The sequence below is a fragment of the Delphinus delphis genome, chromosome 13 (assembly GCF_949987515.2).
Source record: "Delphinus delphis chromosome 13, mDelDel1.2, whole genome shotgun sequence".
NCBI lineage: Eukaryota > Metazoa > Chordata > Mammalia > Artiodactyla > Delphinidae > Delphinus > Delphinus delphis.
Genome location: NC_082695.1, coordinates 31,676,973 through 31,698,405, shown reverse-complemented (window position 1 = coordinate 31,698,405; position 21,433 = coordinate 31,676,973). Strand labels below are relative to the sequence as shown.

General features: G+C 37.9%; 1 protein-coding gene across 1 annotated transcript in view; it reads left to right on the top strand.

Annotated features, from left to right (window-relative positions):
• Positions 1–21,433, top strand: part of ARHGAP28 (Rho GTPase activating protein 28) — a 148,047-nt gene that overhangs the window by 91,808 nt on the left and 34,806 nt on the right. The window contains exons 5-8 of the mRNA XM_060029499.1: positions 3,683–3,775; positions 10,648–10,737; positions 18,602–18,686; positions 20,715–20,857. Coding sequence (XP_059885482.1) covers positions 3,683–3,775; positions 10,648–10,737; positions 18,602–18,686; positions 20,715–20,857 — 411 coding nt within the window. The remainder of the gene's footprint in view (positions 1–3,682; positions 3,776–10,647; positions 10,738–18,601; positions 18,687–20,714; positions 20,858–21,433) is intronic.

Here is a 21,433-nt window from a genome sequence, read left to right as displayed (position 1 = left end):
GGGTTATAGGGATGGCTCAGCACATGACCCCTGACACCGGAAAGATGAGACAACAGCAATTTATTATATGTTCTCATAGCCCAGGGAGGGAGGACACCACACACCATACAGAGCCACATGTGGGGTGCACTTGGGAACAGAGTGAACAACCAGGCTTTGGAGTATCAGGAGGGGGAGTGCCCTCTTGGTTCTCACAGAGGATGGATTGGCTTGTTTGAATAATTCCATGGGTGGACAGGAAACTGAAACCCACTACTCAGGGATAAGCAAGAACTGTGTCTGGCCCCCTGGGTAAGGAGTGTTGTCTTACTAGGGGACCTTATCTGAGGGAGCAAAGTGGGAGGGGAACTTGGGCTTAGACCACTTACGGCCCTCCCGCTTTTACCGGATGTCAAGGCAACGTGTAAGAGTGAGTCTTATTTTAGATCTTGTTGCCTCATTGACACTCCACATCCAGCCGTGGACTCTCATGATGAGTCTGTGCTTATTTTGTTTCTTTTCTCTTTTAGCACTATCCCTTTTATTTCAATTCTTTGATGGTCTTGTCATCTTTTAAAGGTTAAAGGCAAGTGTGGTGACGAAACACATGAAGAAATCTCCCACCGAGGTGAACAATAACGATTAAGTTTTATTCCAGACACACCCCTGAACTACTCACTAGTTTATAGAATGAGAAAGCAGTACTGCTCTTATCCCTGGAGGAGGATGAGGGCTAGCCCGCCAGAATGACCACAGAGAAGAGTAGAAATACTAATTTCCATAATCACATATATTACAAACTGTTACATCTTCTTAGCAGATTGCATCTTTTATCCTTTGAGCAAATCTGGCAAGAAATATCTCTGGATACTAAATTTTAATAACTAAAAAGCTTAAATCCTAAACTGGTTAGTATCAGTGTGCTAGGCTGTTGCTCATTTTCTTTCAGAAATTTGTAAATATTAATCTATTTGCTTTTCATATAGTGTTAATGTTGAGAAGCCTGATGCCTCTCTAAATCATTCCTTTATTTGCATCCTACTCTCATTTTTATATTTCTGGAAGCTTTTAGGTTTATCTTTGTTGTTAGAGACCTGAACTGCCATCAGGATATGAAATCTTTTTTTTTTTTTTTATCATGATCCAGCACTCAGCTTTTTGTTTCTGAAACATGTTTCCTTTCAGTTCTGAACATTCTTTTCCCATTATTTCTTTTACTTCATTATCTCCATTTTCTCTCTTCTTCTTTTCATTTCTTACATTAAACTCACACAGCTCTTAAGTTGTCTCTTATATTTCCCATGTCTTTGTTTTCCATTTGTTCTGTATGCTAGCAGGTTTTGTCTACATCATTTTGTGGAAACCTAATTCTCATTTTTGTCATGAGTGGTTATAATTGGGTCCCTGTTGATTTTTAAATTCAGCAATCATACTGTTAATTCATAAGAACTCCTCCTTTTTTCACTGATTTACCCTTTATTGTTATAGTTAGTCCTGATTTATGATTGCAATAGTCTCTCAGATCTCTCTGAAATTATTAAATCATTATAAGCCTTTTCTCTTCCCTCACTTATCTCTTTCTCCCAGAATGTATACCAATATACTTTTTTTTCAGAATGTTGATTTTCTGCACAGTTGACTTTTTTATAGTGTTGATTTTTCTCCAGTGGCTGATGATCCTTAGTGATGGTCTGGATTGACTAGTTAACAACTTTTAGGATATGTCATTGCTGTATGATTTCTCTGCCATTATATAGATATTTTCCCAAAGGGCTCTTTATTGAATAAGAGGGCTGACTTTGGGTCCTGTGTAAGCAGTAAGGTATGTGAGCAGTCTGTGAATGGACGTTATTTTAACAGCACACATGGGTGAGTCCGTGCATGTGTGCATATGTAGACACACGTACTTACACACGTACACACACAAATACACGCATGCACATACCTTCAATGCCAAAGGGAGAGTGGCAAATGACATCATTCCCAGACAAAACTCATGTTCTCCTTTTATTCTCCCATCCATGTCTTTCATGAAGGTCCAGAGTGACCTGATATTGAGGTCTGTTTTGGTCCCAACCCTGGGCATCTTCCCAAGGCAGGTAGTTCACTTCATTCAGAGTGCTTTCCTTGGGTCCATACGTGGCTGCCGTCTGCTGTTCAGTGTAAAGGGAACTGTTGGGAGTTCGGTTGGGCCCTTCCATTAAGGAAACACTTTACAATAAATTATCCTAGCCATTGCCCTGGGACCCCTTCTTGTCCTGTGTGGTTTTCACTCTAAGCTTGGTTGTTTGTCTGTTTGCTTTTTTGTGGATTTGCCCTTTCTTTGTCTTATGCTATCCTTAGGCTGAGAATTTCTTTACAATTATGAAATAAATTACTTATTTTTTATTTTCCAGGAATTTCTAACAATTTTTAATCTGTAATTAGAACACTTTGTTGGTTCTCAGTGCCCTTGGAGCTATACTTAAAAATACGCCCTTTCTCTAATTCTGAGTGATTGAGAGTGGTACACTCTCTGACCTCCATCCTGACCTAAGTTTTCTTGTACTGCCTTTTCAGCATTGTTTCCCCTTCCAAAGAGATGTGTGTTCTTCATAGCAATATAATACATACACATTGGGGGAAAGTTAGAAAATATGGAAAAGTCAAATGAAAAATGTTTCTAAGTTCTCGTGTAAAAGTTTATTTCATTAATATCCAGTATGCTTAATTTTGCAAAAAGTTGCTTTAATCATGGAGTAGAATATTTACATCTTATTTTGGGAAATGCCATTATATCACAAATGCTGCTAAAAATCTTAGAGCTTATGCACAAGGCCTACAGTGCAGCACATCGCAATTAGAATAGTCTCAAATCCATTTGCTGCATAGTGAAAATCAGAGCTTTTCCAATACTCAGTGATGGGAATGAAATATTTGGTTCAGTCATATGTGTTTGTGAGATAATCAGTCTAATGTTTTTCCAGTTTCAAAATGAAAAAAAAACCTGAATACTCTTGCTTTTGATTTGTAAATCACTCCAAAATACAGTCATAAAGTCTGATTTTTAAGTAGCATAGTTTAATCAGTAAGCTTCCTGACTTAGACAATTAGAGGTTTATTTTCCTTACAAAATAAGAAGTCTGCGGCTGGTTTGACTAATATCCCTCTCATGGACCTACCAAATTATTATCTTTCCATTCTGTTCCACTCAGCATACAGGCTAGTATTTAATGCTTACAGGATGTCTGGGCATCACAGGTACCATGCCCATGTTCTGGGAGAAGCATCAGCCAGCTGATTCCATGCACTTCAACAAGAAAACATTAGCCTTCCTGGGTGCTCTACCAAGTAGGGTTTCACTCGAATCTCTTTGGACGGAGCCATCACATGATCACACTTAGTCCTTTTAGATAGACACGCAGCATCTTAGAGCAAGATCATGATATTCATATGTTAAAGAAGAAAAGAAAAGTGGGTTTTGGCAGGCAGGCAGCAGTGTCTGCTTTTGAGACTCATTTCTATTGCAGTGCATGACGTTTAGGAGGCTCAGCATCCTTTTGGAGGAATTGGTGAATGCTACCAATTGCACTGTAGTCATTAACTCTGTGTATGTCCACATGGCTGTGCATTTATACAGATTCTAGTGGGATGTATAATTGAATAAACAATCACATAGTGAAAGATATGCCTGGATAAAAATGACTTTCGTTTCTTTCATTAGCCAGGCGATACCTGTGACAACCATCCTAGTCAGTTGGACGACACCCAGGAGGAAAAAGAGCTGCCGGGAGTTATCAAAACAAGTGGTTCCTTGGTAAGTGATAGCAGGAGAACTGGGGTTAGGGATGAAAAAAGAAGCCGTTCCTTCAAGACAATCATGCAAAACTTCAAAACAACGCAACATAATTCAGGTGGCTGGACAACTCCAGCTGTCAACATGCCTATCTACTTTTATTTGATTTGTAGGAAGCCATTCAGCAGTAAATGAACCCGAGTTTAATAGTTAAAGCCACAAACAACTACATGCTCTATTAAAACAGATACAAACCCAGAAAACCAACGATGGTAGGCATTTCTTTATGACAGATTTAGTTCCTTTCCATTTTTCGTTTATTTTGAAAAATTCTCATAAGAGTGTTGGTTCCATTGAGTCACAGCTCCACCAGCTATGGACGTCAGGTCACAGGACAGCAGTAGGTGTCCTCAGGTTGTCCACTGCTTCCCTGGTGCAGGGCGAACACCAGGCATCTTAGTTCTGACCACACTCTTCACCCTAGGTGTCTAGTGCCCTCCCCTTCCCCATCCCCCTGCTTTTCCCCAGAGCCACTTCCACTCCCCACTTACCCAGAGGAGGGCAAAGTCAGGCAAACGTTGGGAGAAAGATCCAGCTTCTGTCAGTTTACAAACGGGAAAGATTGCTTTATTTATGGTTTAGCCAGAGCCTGTTCTCACGTCTGTTTTTACTTGCACTTCTATCCTAAGCTATCTTTTCTCTCCCTTGGTGGAGCTTATGTACTCTACCTTTCCTTTAATTTTTCCATCTTCATATTCCCTCACCTAACTTCCTCCCAGGTAGAAAAGAGCAAAATGGTGAATCCAATAGGTTCCCTCCTCCCTACTGAGATGGTGTTGGGGAGAGACTGAGTTTCAAGGGCTCTGCTCATGTTGACCCCAGATGTGGTTACTCACACCTTCAGTTGTTTTCCCTCATGACTTGGAGGAGATAGTAGTTGTCTATTTCAAAAGTGTCTCCGTTTGATTAGGAGGGAGGTGGATTTTGGAAAAGAATTTACATTATTCCTGGAATATTTCTCTCTGACCACCACTCGTGTGAATGTTGCTGGGATTCTTTTTTCTTTTTTTCATTATGTTTTGTTGACTCTACTAGGTTTTAGGAGAGAAAGCCTTGGTCATTGACTTAACTCTCCCATTTTATTCCAGAATATAATCCCTATTGTTTACAGAAATAATACATAACTCTTTTTTTAAAATTAATTTATTTTATTTATTTATTTTTGTCTGTGTTGGGTCTTTGTTACTGCGCGCAGGCTTTCTCTAGTTGTGGCGAGCGGGGGCTACTCTTCATTGCGTTGCGCGGGTTTCTCATTGCAGTGGCTCCTCTTGTTGTGGAGCACAGGATCTAGGCACGCAGGCTTCAGTAGTTGTGGCTCATGGGCTCAGTAGTTGTGGCTCACAGGCTCAGTAGTTGTGGCTTGTGGGCTCTAGGGCGCAGGCTTAGTAGTTGTGGCGCACGGGCTTAGTTGCTCCCTGGCATGTGGGATCTTCCCAGACCACGGCTCGAACCCATGTTCCCTGCATTGGCAGGTGGATTCCTAACCACTACGCCACCAGGGAAGCCCCAACTCTTCCTTTTTATATTAAAATTATCCACAGTTTTTTCTCTGCTGGTATTTCCAAGCTTTAGTTCCCTCGCCTTTTTTTTTTTAAATAACATTTATTTATTTGTTTGTATATTTATTTATTTGGCTGTGCCGGGTCTTACTTGTGGCACGTGGGATCTTCTTTGCGGCATGCAGGATCTTTTAGTTGCGGCATGCGAACTCTTAGTTGCGGCATGTATGTGGGATCTAGTTCCCTGAACAGGGATTGAACCCAGGCCCCCTGCATTGGGAGTGCAGAGTCTTAGCCACTGGGCCACCAGGGAAGTCCTAGTTCCTTCGACTTTATCACACAAATCCTCTACTTTTGAAAACAAATCAACTTTCTGTTTCAGGAACATAGTTGGAGCTTTCCAGTGATAAAATTTTGTTTGGTCTTTTCTCATCTTTTCAAATGGGCAAAAGATTTGAATAGACACCTCTCCAAGAAAGAGATTTGGATGGTGAATCATCTTATGAAAAGTGCTCAGTATCATTAGTGATTATGGAAATGCACATAAAGCCATGATGAGATAGCTCTACATACCCTGTAGAATGGCTGAAATTTAAAAAGCTGACCGTATCGACTGGTGCTAAGGATGCAGAGCAACTGGAACTCTCATACATTACTGGTAGGAATGTAAAATGGTCCATCCACTTTGGAAAATAATTTGGTAGTTTCTTAAAATATTAAGCACATGCCTTCCATATAGACCCAGCCGTTCTACTCATAGGTAATATATATTCATACGAAGACTTATCCACAGAAGTTTATAGCTTAATAGCCCCAAACTGGAAAGAACCCAGTTTTACCTGCAGCTAAATACATGAACAAATTGTGATATATCCATACAATAGAGTATTTCTCAGCAATAAAAAGCAATGAACATTTGATATACAAAGCATGGATGGATCTTAAAATAATTATGCCATGTGAAAGAAGCCAGACAAAAAAGATTCAATTTATATGAAATTACAGAAAATGTAAATAACCTATAGTGAGGGAAAGAAGATCAGTGATTGCCTAGGGGTTGGTGAGGGGGAGAGGGAAGGAGGGATGACAAAGGGGCGTGAGGACATTTGGGGAGTGCTGGTTTTGTTCATTGTCTTGACTGTGGTGATGGTTTCATAGGTCTATATATTTGTCAGAACTCATCAAATTGTATACTTAATAATCTATCTCAAGAAACCTTTACAAAAGAGTCCATATAATATTTTATGATTTCTTTAATATCCAACACATTTATTTTGCAATAAGCTACTTACAATAAAGGAATTGTCTATTATAATACAGATGATTGTCTATTGTCTATATATTATACATGGTTGAATCTTGACTCTGGATCACAAATGCCACTAAATCTGGGCATTTACAGAAGATTTACAGAAGATTTACAACCTGTACAGAAGGCTTACAACCCAGTCTACAGTCCTTACAAACTAGTCTACAAATCACTTGTATAGATAAAAGGAACATTTTCCTTATGTGTAGTCAACATAAATGAATTAGTCATTAGAGGTGTTAGTTAACTCAAAGGCGAAGTAGTCGATCTAGTTTTTTTCCATCTAGTTTATTTCCAATGTCTTAAGTCAAACTCAAATAGCTACATTTGCTATTGATTTATAATTCACTGCAAAATACAATCATACCTTCTGTTAAAAATGATCAATTGCATCTGTGTTTGCTTTGTAGTAAAGAAAATCTAAGGAACCTTGGTTTAAACAAGTAGGAGTTTGTTTTAATCACAAAATGAGCAAGTAATGGTGGATAAACCAAGGCTAGTACAACTGCAGTGCAATGCACTGCCAACCTTAGCCCGAAACTTCTAACTTTTTCCTTTCATGCTGCCACCATAACATGTGGATTTAATCCTTAAACTTACAAGATGGTTAGCAAACTCTGGATCCCATTAGGAACATGTGCCAACTGAGTGTTCATTGTTAACAGAAAACCTTAGCTCTCCTGGAGAACCCGCACAGTGACATTTCTCATATTGCTCATTGACCTACTCTTGCACTCTTACATGACAATCTGGGTTTCTTTTCTCTTCTTTGGTTGCCTGAACCTTATTCCTTTATAAATAAGCTTTTTGTGTTTGCCCTCTCTACAACTTTTTTGAATTTTGAATTTATTGCTGGAATTCTGAACTTTCACAAGAATCAGCCCCTTATTTCATTCATCTTGGTGACTGCTCAGTGAGTTCTTTCTGAGAACTGATTTCTTTCTTCAGTTTCTGGACATTGTCTTCTATTATGTCTTAAGTTATTTTTTTCTCTGCATTTTCTATGTTCCCCCCTTCTAGAACACATATTAGATGGTTCCTGCTTTGCTTGAATTGAATTTCAGTATCTCCTAAATTTTCTCTCCTGTTAGTCTGTTTGCTCTGATTTCTTCATCTTTATCTTCCAGATTAGTAATTTTTTTCTTGGTCATGATTCTGTTTTTTTTTTTTTTTAAGCTTGTCTTACTCCTTGTACATTTCAGCAAACATATTCTTATTTCCCAAGAACAACTTTTTTCTTTCTGATTTACCCATTATGGTAGCTGTAGGTTCTTGATTCATAGCAGCAATAGCCCCTTGAAGATAAGAATTATATTATTTGTAAGGAATGAGATTATTTCTGTCTTTTTTATTGATATATATATATTTTTTAAAGTGCATGCATTTTAGGTATATAATTCAGTTTGAAGAAGTGTTTTCACTCATATAACTACAGTCAGTCAAAATAGAAAACATTTCCATCACCAAAGAAATTTCTCTCAGGCCTTTTCCAGTCAGTTGTCCTCCTTTTCCTGCAGCGGCAAACCCTATTGAGATTAATATGCACTCTTGTGTCTGGCTTCTTTCACTCAGAATAATTTTTAGATTTATCCATTTGTTGCGTGTATTAGAAATTTAGTCCTTTTATTACTAACAATAATCCATTGTGTAAATATACTATTATTGGTGTAGCTATTCACCTGATGATGGACATGTGGACTGTTTCCAGTTTTGCGCTATTATGAATAATGCCGCCAATACATTCATTTAGTATAAAGGATGTATATTCTCATTTCTCTTCCGTAAAGATGCAACATAATTCAGATTGTTGGCAAACAAGCCACCCTCAGCCCCATCACCCATAACGCTTAAACTCAGGGAATAATTCAATAAATCAAAAATAACTAAATTCTATCCTTTAAAGAAAGCATCTACAGGCAGAAACAACAACAACAGAAACTAATTTTTTAAACTTATATCCTAAGTGGAGGATGTTGTCAACTAAAGCTTGGTCCTTGTGGGTGAGCTCATATGGAAAAATAACAGATTACCATGTACATTGTTTTTCATTATTTTCAGTATCAACTAAGAAACAAAAATTTAGTTTTTCCCAGTTATTTTCCAAACGTAAACATCTTGTGTGGAGAACATGCTAGCTTTTGGAATGCATAGCAGTAAGTGATACAAGCAGTGGAGTCCTGCCCATGTGCAAGCACCATCTGATTAGGGAAGTGCACATCTCCTGTCGGGTGACAGCAAGTGTCCCCAAGCTTACAGTGCAGGGAGAGCTTCTCACCAAGACTATGGATCCTGAATGTTTTTTCAAGTCCAGCTCCGCAGTCCCTCCACTGTACCCCTGTCTATCAGAATCCTGTCACAGCAAGAGGGTGGGATGACCCACCAAAGCCTCCATCAGGGCTGAAAGTGTTCAACAAGGCAGAAGACACCAGCACATTTTCAGGTGGAACTACCATCCCTGGGCCCCTAAAGTCTGCAATCATAATGCAAGTCTTTATTAATTTTGATTGATTACTGGATTTCCTACTCTTTGTACATTCTGTTATTTTTCTCTTCCCTCTCTAAAAAATTTTCTTTTATGCTGTTTTCAAGTAGAGGTTTTTATTTTACCAAATCAATTCTATTAGCTTTTCTTCTAGAAATTTCTATCAGCTATGGAATTCTTTGCTGGTTTCCATTGCTGTTAACAATCTGTTTCTTTAAAATATATATATATATATATATATATATATATATATGTTTTCTGCCATTTTTAGTGATTTGGGGTGAGGGGAGTTAGGTGATTGTCAGCTTGCCATCTTGACTTAAATTTCTTGAGCTAGATCTTTTGTTCTATTTGTTCCTTTAAAGAAAAAAGAGTCCTATGGTTTTTTTTGCGGTACGCGGGCCTCTCACTGTTGTGGCCTCTCCCGTTGCGGAGCACAGGCTCCAGACGCGCAGGCTCAGCGGCCATGGTTCACGGGCCCAGCCGCTCTGCGGCATGTGGGATCTTCCTGGACTGGGGCATGAACCCGTGTCCCCTGCATCGGCAGGCGGACTCTCAACCATTGCGCCACCAGGGAAGCCCAAGAGTCCTATGTTTATTTTATAAAGTAACACATACCATCTATAGAAAATTTAGAAAATGTGGTCAAGAAAGATGAGTGACAGTTTTTTAAAAAACAAAATATCGTATGTTTTTATAAGTATCGAATATATTCGATTTTGCCATAAGTTTCCTTCAGTAAAGAAAAGAATATTCATTTCTTAAATTTCAGTAATGCCCTTGTACACTAAAGCAAAAATCTACTTCAAGCTTTATAAATGAAAAAACAATTTGGTACTATTGCTATTGAATTCTAATCACTGTGAAAGATAGTCCTAGGGTCTGTTTAAAATAAATAAGATTAGACAAGTTTGTGTTTGGCTGCATGTAATAGGAAAGTCGGAGTTGCTTTGCTCCACGTGGAGATGCTTAAGAGGGGGTGGTCCACGTGTGACAGGGCAGCCATGTGATGCCCCTTAGCACAGACCCAGCCATCTCTGCCATCCATCATCCTCATTGGAGCAAGATGCCTGGCAACTCCAGGCTGTCACCTAGAGTGCTGTCATGAGCATGTAGCAGCTGACCCTACTCTTTTTGGTCAGGAAAGCCTTAACTTTTCTGGAGGCACTCTTCTTAATATTACACTTACACCTCATTGACCACACTTGTCACATGACCACTTTTAGCTGCAAAGAAGCCTGGAAATCAAGTTCTCTGGTTTCACACCTCACTCCCTGGAACAAAACCAAGATATTGTTAAGGAAAATGGAATTTGTGGCAGACAAGAGCAGTGTCTGCCACAGGGCCAGGGTCTGTCAGAGGGCCAGGCATTTAGCTGGTTCGCAGTGATGAGCCCTGAAGGGCTGGTGCAATTGCCCATGCCCTGGCAGTCATAACTCTGTGTATTGCCACACATATCTAAATACGTACGCATAGTGGAATACACAAACATGTTAGAAAGTATTTGCCTGAATAAGAATGGTGCTTTCATTTCTCCATTTAGCCAGATGATGCGTCTTTCAACATTACTACCCTGTCAGATGGGTCCCAAGATGAAGAAGGGAGTTTTGCAGTTCCCAGGAGTGGCTCCATGGTAAGTCATCACATGCTCAGATGATTGCATGTCAGGGCAAAATTGCAAATTCAAGGCAAGAAGAAGAATTTTTTTCAAACAGATGAGAAAAACTTGAACTAACACTGTGAGGAAACCACAGCTGCCAATAGACCCATCAACCTTATAACAATTAGGAAGAAAGAGACTCTAAACTGAGGAATGAATAGATCAGTTTGAAAGAGGACTCCATAAATTAATACTGATGCAGTGTTCTTTAGGAGCATCAGGCATGGAGCGATTTGTTAACTTTTGTCCCCTTGTCTGAGTTCATACAGATGATCTGTCCTAACTCTGCCATCTTAACTCAGAAGTCCTTTTACCTGCAGGATAAATTAAAATTTCCTCCTCCTGATATTGAAGGCTCCCCACTGTTGCCTGTGTATCCAGCGTTGGATCTCAGGACTCATCCAAACAAACCCTCCACTTACGACAGATTCACTCACGTGGCCTTGAGTAGTAGAACTTCTACTTTTCTTTGTCTCAAACTCTCGTCATTCCTCCCCCCGCCCCACCTCCACTGGGAACCCCCAGTTGGTGTTTCTGTGCAGGAGCCCTGGCAGGGTGTGGCATAATGGACCAGAAGTGAGAGACCCTGTTAGATAGGGTAGTGGTTCTCCACTGGCAAGTTGATGGAAGGCAAAAGAGCATGACAAGATGGGCAGATGGAGGGGGCACATTCAGCGTCCTCCTGGGCAGTAGTTTCTCGTCTGTTGTCGAGTTTGATATACCGGGTAGTTGATATGCACAACGCACTCCCAGGGCACCCCCATCGTTCAGGGAGATAATGCTGTTAGCCCCATGTGAATGAGTTTTTCTGTTGTGTTTTTAGATTTTTGGTTATGAGGTTGTTTTGTTTTGTTTCATAGTGATCATTTAAGAAGCATAAAGTAATGTGAGTGATTTTTATCAGTAGCACTCACTACAGGTTATAGCACCGATAGGCTAAGGGTTACCCACAGTTTCTGACCTACTGGCTTTAAATTCAGCTGTTACTTTCCCATTTAAGACCATGCATTGGAATGCAAATAAGTGAGAATATCTCTACTTCAGAGATAATCTCCAGTTCACCCCACTTAGCGATGAAAACAAAGTAAGTCATTTGCAAACTGGTAACTCCTAGAAATGAGGAGTTTCCTACAGTAGACCTTACATGGTGTGCTGTCCACCCCCACCCCACCCCGTGACCGAGGATTCCTCTTCTAAGTAAGGCCTTGCCCAGGATATTTCATTTTCAGTCTCAGCTGGAGATACCCATGTGCCCAAGACTCAGCCCCAAGTCTTAGCCTCACCTCTACTTGTCTTCTCTGACACCTGTTGATTTTATCTTGTACACAGTTCTAGAATATGTCTACTCCCCTCTTTTCCTACAACTACTTCCTTAGTACAGAAACTCATCATCTTTCTGTGTTACTGAAGCAGCCGCCTAAGTGATCTCCCGGACTTTAGCTTATACCCTCCATCTCATCCTCGCCGTGGCTGCAAGTCATCGGTCTAAAATGCAAGTCTTGCTCCATGCCTGCAGCAGTTCTCCCCACTTTCTAGTTAGTGTTAGTGTTAGGTAGTTAGAAAGCTTCTGTCTCTGACCTCTCGTCTGTCCGCTAGCTGACTTCACCTGTTCTATAAGCCAACAAGAAAGTACTGTGTGTAGTTCTGTGCACACACCAAGCAGAACTTGAAGCATGGTGTTTGCACCGTTGAGTTGCTAAAGAAGAGGAGGTTGGGTAGGCCTGTTTTCTAGGCTTTTCCATGGCAGCTCTGTGACCACAATGCTTGTGACGTTTTTCTATTTCTTCATTCTTTGCTGATTCATTGATTTATTCATTCACCAAATCTTTATTGAACACGTGTTGTCTACATATAGGATCCTTGAAAGTTTGACAGTGTAAGAGAAAGAAAATGATCTTGCATGGCAGTTATAGATAGAGCTTCCTGGGGTAAGTTAGTCGCTCAGATTTCGTTTTTGTTTTCATTTTGTTTTTCTGAAAACTGATTGAATGTCAATAATGACATAAGTAAAAGTTTCAGCAGTAATGACACTCAAAAAAATTTCATTGGAACCTGTCTCTAGTGTGACTTACTTTGGATTGTTTGTTACTCATAATACCTTTACTTTGAAATGTTAAACAAATTGGTTAGTTGCTAAAGTAGCCCACAGATGCCAACTTCACTCTTTCTGCATCTGTACTGAAAATCATTCTAGAACTTCTCACCGTGACATAAACACATTTTTGACTTCCCTCCTTCTTGATTATAAGGAGCCATGGGCACCCCGGTTTGGTTCCCCAGTTTCTTCTACATGGTGGGATTTCCAGTGATTCAGTGCAGTGGAGGCAAGGGCTTCAGGGGTCCTGGCCATGATGCCTATAAGGCCTGTCAGGGAAAATCTCACTGACTATTTACTGTTATCTCCAAGACTCCAGAGGCTCTTGACAACTTTCACTATTGGCATTTATGTTGTGGAATGGGATAAAGTAGGTAACCTAACTTTATCTTTTCCAAGGGGATAGCCTTGGCTTGACCAACATCTTGTTTTTTCATTCTTTCATCTTTTTTACTTGTTTGATTTGCACCTTTATGATAAGTGAATTCTCTACGTATACAGGGTCTATCCTAATTACTATGACTCTATGTTTTGTTTATTTAAATTTGTTACAAGTTTGCCATCATTGTTTAGAATCAAAATTTTCTTTCCTCTTCTCAGAAATTTTTTTCTTTCAGATGAACTTACATTGAGGCTATCACTACCCATTAAATAAAAATCTTGTTAGTACTCCACTAAGAATTTCATTGAATTTAAAGATTGTTGGAGAGAATTCACATCTTAAAATATTGAATCTTCCCACTGAGAAAAAATTGTGTCTTTCCATTCATTTGTATCTTCTATCCTTCAGTAAAATTTCATGATTTCCTCTCATATTTTTTCCTACACATTTTTTCATTTGTTAGTTACTAGGAACTTAATGGCTTTCATTGGTATTTTAAATGATAGGGGTTTTTCATGGTATCTTCTTGTCTGTTTTTGTGGATATACAAGGAAAGTATTTTTGTTACTCACAAAAGTCTCTCTTATAGTTTCCTTTCTGAAAATTCTTTTTTATTTCTTAGAATTTTTCATTTGATTTTATAATTTGTGCAGACATCGTCTGAAATACTGAAAGTTTTATTTGCCCAATCTTTAAAATACAGTTAGCCCTCTTTATTTTTAGGTTCTGCATTCTAGGATTCAACCAACTGCAGGTTGAAAATATTCAGAAAAAAAAAAATCCCAGAAAGTTCCAAAAAGCAAAACTTGAATTTGCTGTGCACCAGCACCTATTTACATAGCATTTACATTGTATTAGGTGTTATAAGTAATCTAGAAATGATTTAAAGTATATGGAAGGATATGCATAGGTTATATGCAAACGCCACAACGTTTTGTATAAGGGACTTGAGCATTTGAGGATTTTGGTGTCCTTGGGGGTCCTGGAACCAATCCCCCATAAATACCAAGGGACGATTGTAGTTATTCGTCTTATTTACTTTTCTTATCTTATTGAACCAACCTCAAGCACTTATAACATTGAATAATAATTATGGAGATCTTTTGATACATTTTTGATTTTCTCATGAATTCTTCTAAGTTTCACTATTAAGAAGAATATTTGTTCTGGGTTTCTGAGCCTTGTAGTTACTTTTATCAGGAGTAGAGATTGAGTTATATCAAATGATTGTATCATCTATTAAAATGAATGTATTGTTTTTCTTCTTTAAAAGGCAATTACTTTAGGAAATTACATTGATAGGTTTTTCTAATGTTGAACTATAATTTCATTGCTTAGTTAAACCCTACTTGTGTTATATTATTCTTTTCTTATGCTACTGAATATGATTTGCTACCATTTTAGCATTTTTAACCACTATTCTAGTAAGTGGGGTTAGCCTATGATATATCATTTCTTTTTGTTATTACCAGAGTTATGCTAATCTTGGTACAAACATGTTGAGAACTTTGAATCTTTTTCAGTATTTTGGAGCTATTTATTAAACTTTGGTGTAAATACATATAATCTGTAAAAACTATTATATACAGTTTTATGCCAAGGTCTGGCATCACTGTAGACCTAATGCTTTGATTAATTTTTCAATGGATATGGTTTAGGGATTATATTCCTTTCAATCCCAACTTGTATAACTTGGTAATGTGTATTTGTTCTAGCAAAACATCAAGTTCATTTAAAATTTCAATATATGTTGGGGTGTGTGTGTGTGTAAACACATATGTACACAAATATATATATGTACATACACACATTTGTTTAGGTGCATAATTTTAAAATTTTCTGTGAAGGTAGCTGTTACTCCTTTTTTCTTCCTAAAATTTATGTCTGTCAGAATGTAAATACTTGCCTGTGTTGGCAGTATTTTTTTTTAAAGTCACTACCTTTAATTAATTAAGCCTACTTTTTCTATCATATTAATTTATTTAATCCTTATTAATTTTTTTCATTCATTCTTGGGTCTACTTGGATAATTTTTCCTAGTCTCTTGGATTATAAACATTTTTCTTCTTTTTTTTGAAATATATACTCATTTTAATGTCAGATACAAAAATTTCAGAATATCCCTTTTTAGAAGAATTTGCTCGGAACTTATCCATTACATCAGCAACTTTTTTTTTTTCCTGAATTTTATTTTATTTATTTTTTTATACAGCAGGTTCTTATTAGTCATCAATTTTATACACATCAGTGTATACATGTCAATCCCAATCGCCCAGTTCATCACACCACCACCCCCAGCCTCCTGCCGCTTTCCCCCCTTGGTGTCCATTTATTTTTAAACTTTATTATTTGTGTTTAAGGTTAAGAAGTAATCTGAATAATACTTCGGCTATTCACATGGATTTTTGGAATTTATTACTCTCATTGTCTTTAATATTTAATTTATAATTTCAGATGTCATAGATGGCATCGGAATGCCTTTAAATTCACATTTGGATAGATTTTGTAATTTTTATTTTATTTTTTATTTCAAAATTGGTTACGTATTTGTCAGTGAATGTGGCTTATTTACGTTCATCTCTGGGGAATTTGGCACAGTGGATTCAAGAGGTGGATTTATCAGTTCTGATCTCAGATGCAGAAGAGGAATATGGGGAGCCTTATTGTCTGTAATGACTGAAGCACAGGCAGATTTAGTGTATAGAGTTATAGCACATAGATTGAAACCATGAGAAAAAACCAAGCAGCCAGTCAGGAAGGTCAGAAACATCTTTTGAGTCGGTGAGTTTCTCCTGTAAGTAATGAACACGGAAAATATTTGGTATGGTGTTTCTTTAATGTGAAGGAAATATCAGATAGTCGAAGTCTAGTTTTAAGAGAACTCAAGCAGATAGTGCTAACCTTCTAAATGTTGGAATTTAAAATAATAATCCTTCAACCCTTACTCTCCAATCCCAGTGCAGTAGGATTTGGGCAGCAGAGCAAGCGTTTGTAGCTAGGAAGCTTTGCCTCTCCTAAAGCAGCTGAGGCCCCAGTGGGGAACTCTAGTGGTTGGGCATGTAGGGAAATGGTAGGATCCATTATGGACAAGCTAGGGAAGTTTGTTTTAAAGGGGAGTGTCATTTATGTTTGAAATACATTAAAATCACTAGTGAAAATATTTTAAAGATTCTAATATTAATATGTTTAATGAGTAAGTGGATGTTTTAAAATTATGAATACCAAGCACTGAGCCTTTTCATTCAACCTGTTTCAAAACTCATGGTCCCTTTATTGGCAGAGCGATCTTCCTTTTCATTTTCACCAAGTCATCCCCCTGCTTTAACACATGAATGTTCTTTTGTTTGTTCTGTTGTGTTTTAACCGTTATGAGTCTAAGTCTGAGAACCTCTACCTGGCTTTCAAAACCTTCTTGACTAACATATTTCTCATATTTTTCTAATACCTTGTCTCAACTCCTGACAAATCAGGCTCTCCTTGATCCTCTCATGAAGCCAAAATGCTTCAGATTTCCATACCTGAAATTTATGATTCCACGTCTGGCCTGAATGCTTTGCCCTCCTCCCTGCCTTTGTAAGTCCTTTTCATCATTCCTTGAGTTTCAGTGCAAGGTCAGACGCCTCTTCAGTGAAACCTTTTGGGTGGCACCTCCTTCCTCTCCTTTACTCTCCAGTAAACACTAGTAGTGTAGAAATTAGCTGTTAAGAGTGGATTGTCTTTTAATAATGTTCCATAAATGTTACTCTCTTCTCCTCATTATAAACAGCTAAAGAGCAAGGGTAACGATTTAAATTTCTGCTTCCCCCAGGAAAGTCCCAGAATAATTTATATTACAAAAAGTGGGACCTCATTCAATACTATAGACTGGCTGGAGGCCAGTTAAACCAGACAGCAGATGGCACTTCTCCACTTTACGGATTACGAAATTGACATTTAGTCCATTCAAGGATCCCAAGCCATCAGCTTCAAGCCTTACATGAGTGTTTCTCAATTTTCAGGAGTGTTCTCTTCTATAGATGAGTTATTACAAAGTTTAATAAAACATTTCTTTCTAGAAAAACGTAAGGAAACCACTGAAAAGTGTTCCACATCTTTTTAAGGATTTCAGTGTATAGGTAATCTTTAATCTGTAGTGTTAGTTTTTAGAGCCACCAATTACATAATTGAGCATCTGTGTTTTAATAGTTGGCAATATATTCACATTCTGTTTACACAATAAGATATGTTATCTCCTTTGGAGTAAAATAGGAAAGAGAGAACGCAAAGCTCAGCATTCGAGATTCCCTTGTGCAATTTGTAGTACATAATAAAGGATCTTTCATGAAGCAGGTGTTCAGTTCATATTGCTAAATAAATATGAGCGACATCAGGCTCTGGGGGAAAAAGAACAGATTTATGTGTGAAGAGCATAAAAAAGGTTCTTGATGGAATAGCAGATTTTCACCCTCACACATACAGCTGATAACTTCCACGTTAAAATTTATATTGGTAGAAATGGTAGAATTTGTGTGTAAGTTTTTACTAGTACCCATCCAACCTGAGTTAGAGTTCTACAAAGCTCTACAGAGCTCTACAGAGTTAATTACTCAACTTCTGATAACATTGCAGGGGAGTGCAGTGCTTTGGCAGGATTGCAGTGAAGAAAGTAGGAAATTAATTAAGAGAGGACACTGAACTAGAAAACGTACTTAAATTGTTGGTAGTTATTATCACTCTGTATTTCCTAGCAAAGAAGTTAATGTATGAGTATATTAATAGTAGCTAGCCCTCGTGCAGTACTCACTATGTGCCAGATATTGTTCCATGTGATTTATAGTCATTTAAAATTCATAATAACTTGTTGAAATATGTTCTATTATCATCTTCATTTTACAGATCAGGAGATTAAGCAATAGAGAGTCCTGTAACTTGCTTGAAGTCACACGAAGTGGAAGAACCAGGATTAGAATCCAAGCAATCTGGCTCCAGCATCCCTGTTACTAACCATCTAGCTATGTCATGACTTAGAGTTTACGACCAAAATGTGTGACCAGCTGCATCAAGAATAACAAATATAATAATCATCAAACTATGTGACATCAAGCATTGTAATTTTTACGTTAGGAACTGTATCACAACAAACATTTAAGAAGATGTGGTTATTTTGACCTTGACTTAGTTCTCTTTTGAGAAAACTGTGTGAGCTGTACAGGTCTGAACTGAGTGAGAAAAAGGAAATCAGATGCAAGCCCTTCATGGAATCAAGAATTGCTTTTTGTGAAAAGAATTCAAATATACAGCAGAACATAAATCAGGTTGAAACGTAGGGTAGACTGTATTTATGATAAGCTGTTTTGTGTTCGTCTTCCCTTGTTTCACAGTCTATCCTGGAGACTATTCCAGATGTGCCAGCTCATTCCAATGGCTCAGCAGACCCTGGACAGTCGGTGCAGAACGCAGTGAGTGGTGAGTGACACAAACTCCTACTGAACTCAAGCTGTGTCTTTTTGCTTTTGTGCTGGCACTCAATTCAGTGAGAAGTGAATTTCTGAAAGCAAAATGTAAGTGTGTTTTCTCCCCTTTTTGATTCTGTCACCCGGGCCTCTCCTCCCATCACCTCCAAACAGCCCATCTATTATACCAGACGAAACTAATTGAACCACATTGGAAGCAGAATCTTTTCCACCTTTACTCCCACGGCATCATTTAGAAACTACTCACTTAGGCAGTGTCTTTGATTTGGGGCCTCTCTCACAGGTAATCTGGATCTGCTTAACAGTATCAAGCAGACCAGGAAGCAGACCACTTCCAAGAACCTCTAATTATGCTCAAGTAAATGCAGCAGCAGAGCAGCTTGTGATGTACAGAGTAGCAGGGTTAGCTTTTAAATGGGCCTCTTCCACTTGAGCATTGGATACTCTGCATGGACTCAGTATGGAATCTCAAATCCTCCTTGTTAGAAATAGGCCCCTTTAGGCCACACTTTAGTGATTCCTCAAAATTTTCCCTAAGTAATGCACCGTCTTCTCAGATACAGCAGAACCCTATACTTGCAGCATTAGCTTCAAAACTCAAATAAGTTGGGGTGATGAAAATGTTCTAAAATTGATCGATGGTTGTACAACTCTGCAAATATCCTAAAAACCGTTGACTATACACTTCAAATAAGTGAATTCTAGGCATGTGGATTACATTTTAATACAGCTGTTTCCAAAAAAAAAAGAAAAATCGAAGAGAATGGATTTGCTGTAAATTATTCCACATCATTCTATTTGCTGCCATATTGTTATTCAGTTCAACTCATACCACTAAAAGATAAAAGTCTACCTGGAGTAGTCTGGTGATTTGGAGTATCGGCCTGTATAATCAACACTGTCCAAAGAATCTGTCCATAGGTCCTTAAGAAATTAGCATTTTATTTAACAATCTTACTCTGATTTGCATGCAAGCCTCTGTATGATGAGTGAAAATCTTAACTGTGCCCTCATTATTTTCTAAGTTTTTACTGTATCCATTTATTGTGTTTTAATTCAGTATAACTGTTTAGAATTTTAAATTTGTTGATTTACAAATTTCTCTGTTAAACTTTTAATTGAGATTAACTAGGTCTTCTGTCATTTCTATCTTTTGTTCCTTTTGTTCTGTTTGGTTTTCATTTAGTCACTGTCTATAGAAGAGGGTAAAAGAGATGAGCTCTTTTTTTTGTAATCAAATAATTCTTTTCATGACATATGAACAGTTTTGCCAGGCAATGAAACAAGATGGCAAGCCAAACTCTTAGTCAAAAATCAGATTTAGATTTACTCAAATGATTTCACTTGTTTTTGGTAAGGAATCTATTGTCTTAATTTCAGACTTGTGAGAAACATGGATACGGGACAGTACTTGTCACCCATTTAGCTTTGTAATGTGCATCATACAAGGTCAGGTAACGATACAAAATCACAAGAATTAGAATTAATTCACCTGAACAAATCTAGTAGTGAAGGGCAAACTGAATTTGAACAAATCTTAAGAGGCACAGTTCCACAGTTTGGGAAAAACCCAAGAGGAATGAAAGTAGGCAGGAATTTCCTGTGGGGCCTCCACCCTTTCTCCCTCTGCTTTAAGCTTTTGCTTCCCCAATAGCAGCAACGTTGGGTCTGGATGGACTTAATTTTAATATCATGAGAATATATAGAAATATTTCATTTTTGTCTTTCTAATTAATCTTCAGTGCTTTTCATGAGACATAAACATCTAAAATTAAAAACATCAGATTAAATAGAAAGTTTGCTTGGATAATGATTATAGAAGTTTGTTCATGTGGAAATCTGATGACACTACATTAATTGCTTAACTGAAATCATTCTGGGTGAGTCTAATGCTTTTCCTGGATGTAAACATTCTAATGTGTTTATGGATTAACTTGTAAACATTTTGTGCTTACTTTACAGTAAATGGTATTGATTGATTAAATGGCATATTAAATATTCCACATCCTCTGTTCTTTAGATGATGAATATCTGGAAAAGGACATTCCACTACAAGCTGAAGAGCTGTCCTTTGAAGAATCTTATTCAGAAATGGTTACAGAGGCTCCAAAAAGAAATAAATTGAAGAAGTCAGATTTTAAGAAAGAAGACTATGTTTTACCTGTAAGTAAAAACCTTTCATGATTATTCCACTAGCTTCCTGTGACTTCTCTGTGGGACAGACTAGGATTTTTAAAAAAATTTCTTTGTGTGTGCACAAGGGCATGGGGAGAGGCCAGGCATCAGTGTTGCATCACACCAGGGACATTATTTGTTGTGCAGTACACAGCCTGCCTGGCTGTACCTGGCAGCCCTGGGTTGAGGAAGAGTTGCTAGTGTATATGCTTGAGTACTGCTTTATAGATGAAATAGGTTTTCCACTTGGCTTGTGTGCTTTCATGCACTTTCTATCCTTACTTTACTTATAGGTTGATGCCAGTTCTAACTGTAACTGTATACCTACTTGTGCATTAGAAGCCACATGTCAGAAAGTCACAGTCATTAACAATGAGAAGTGAGAGCTTATAGGGCAGACACTAAAAACTCATCAAAAATAAATTCAAGAATTTGTAATATTATTATGGGATGGGAAAGTAGAGCTACATACTTCATTAGCCTGAAAGCCTCATTATATATATCCAGGATAATTATATTCTGAAAGCCCAATACAGGAAATATGCTACACTGATCTATTTGCTA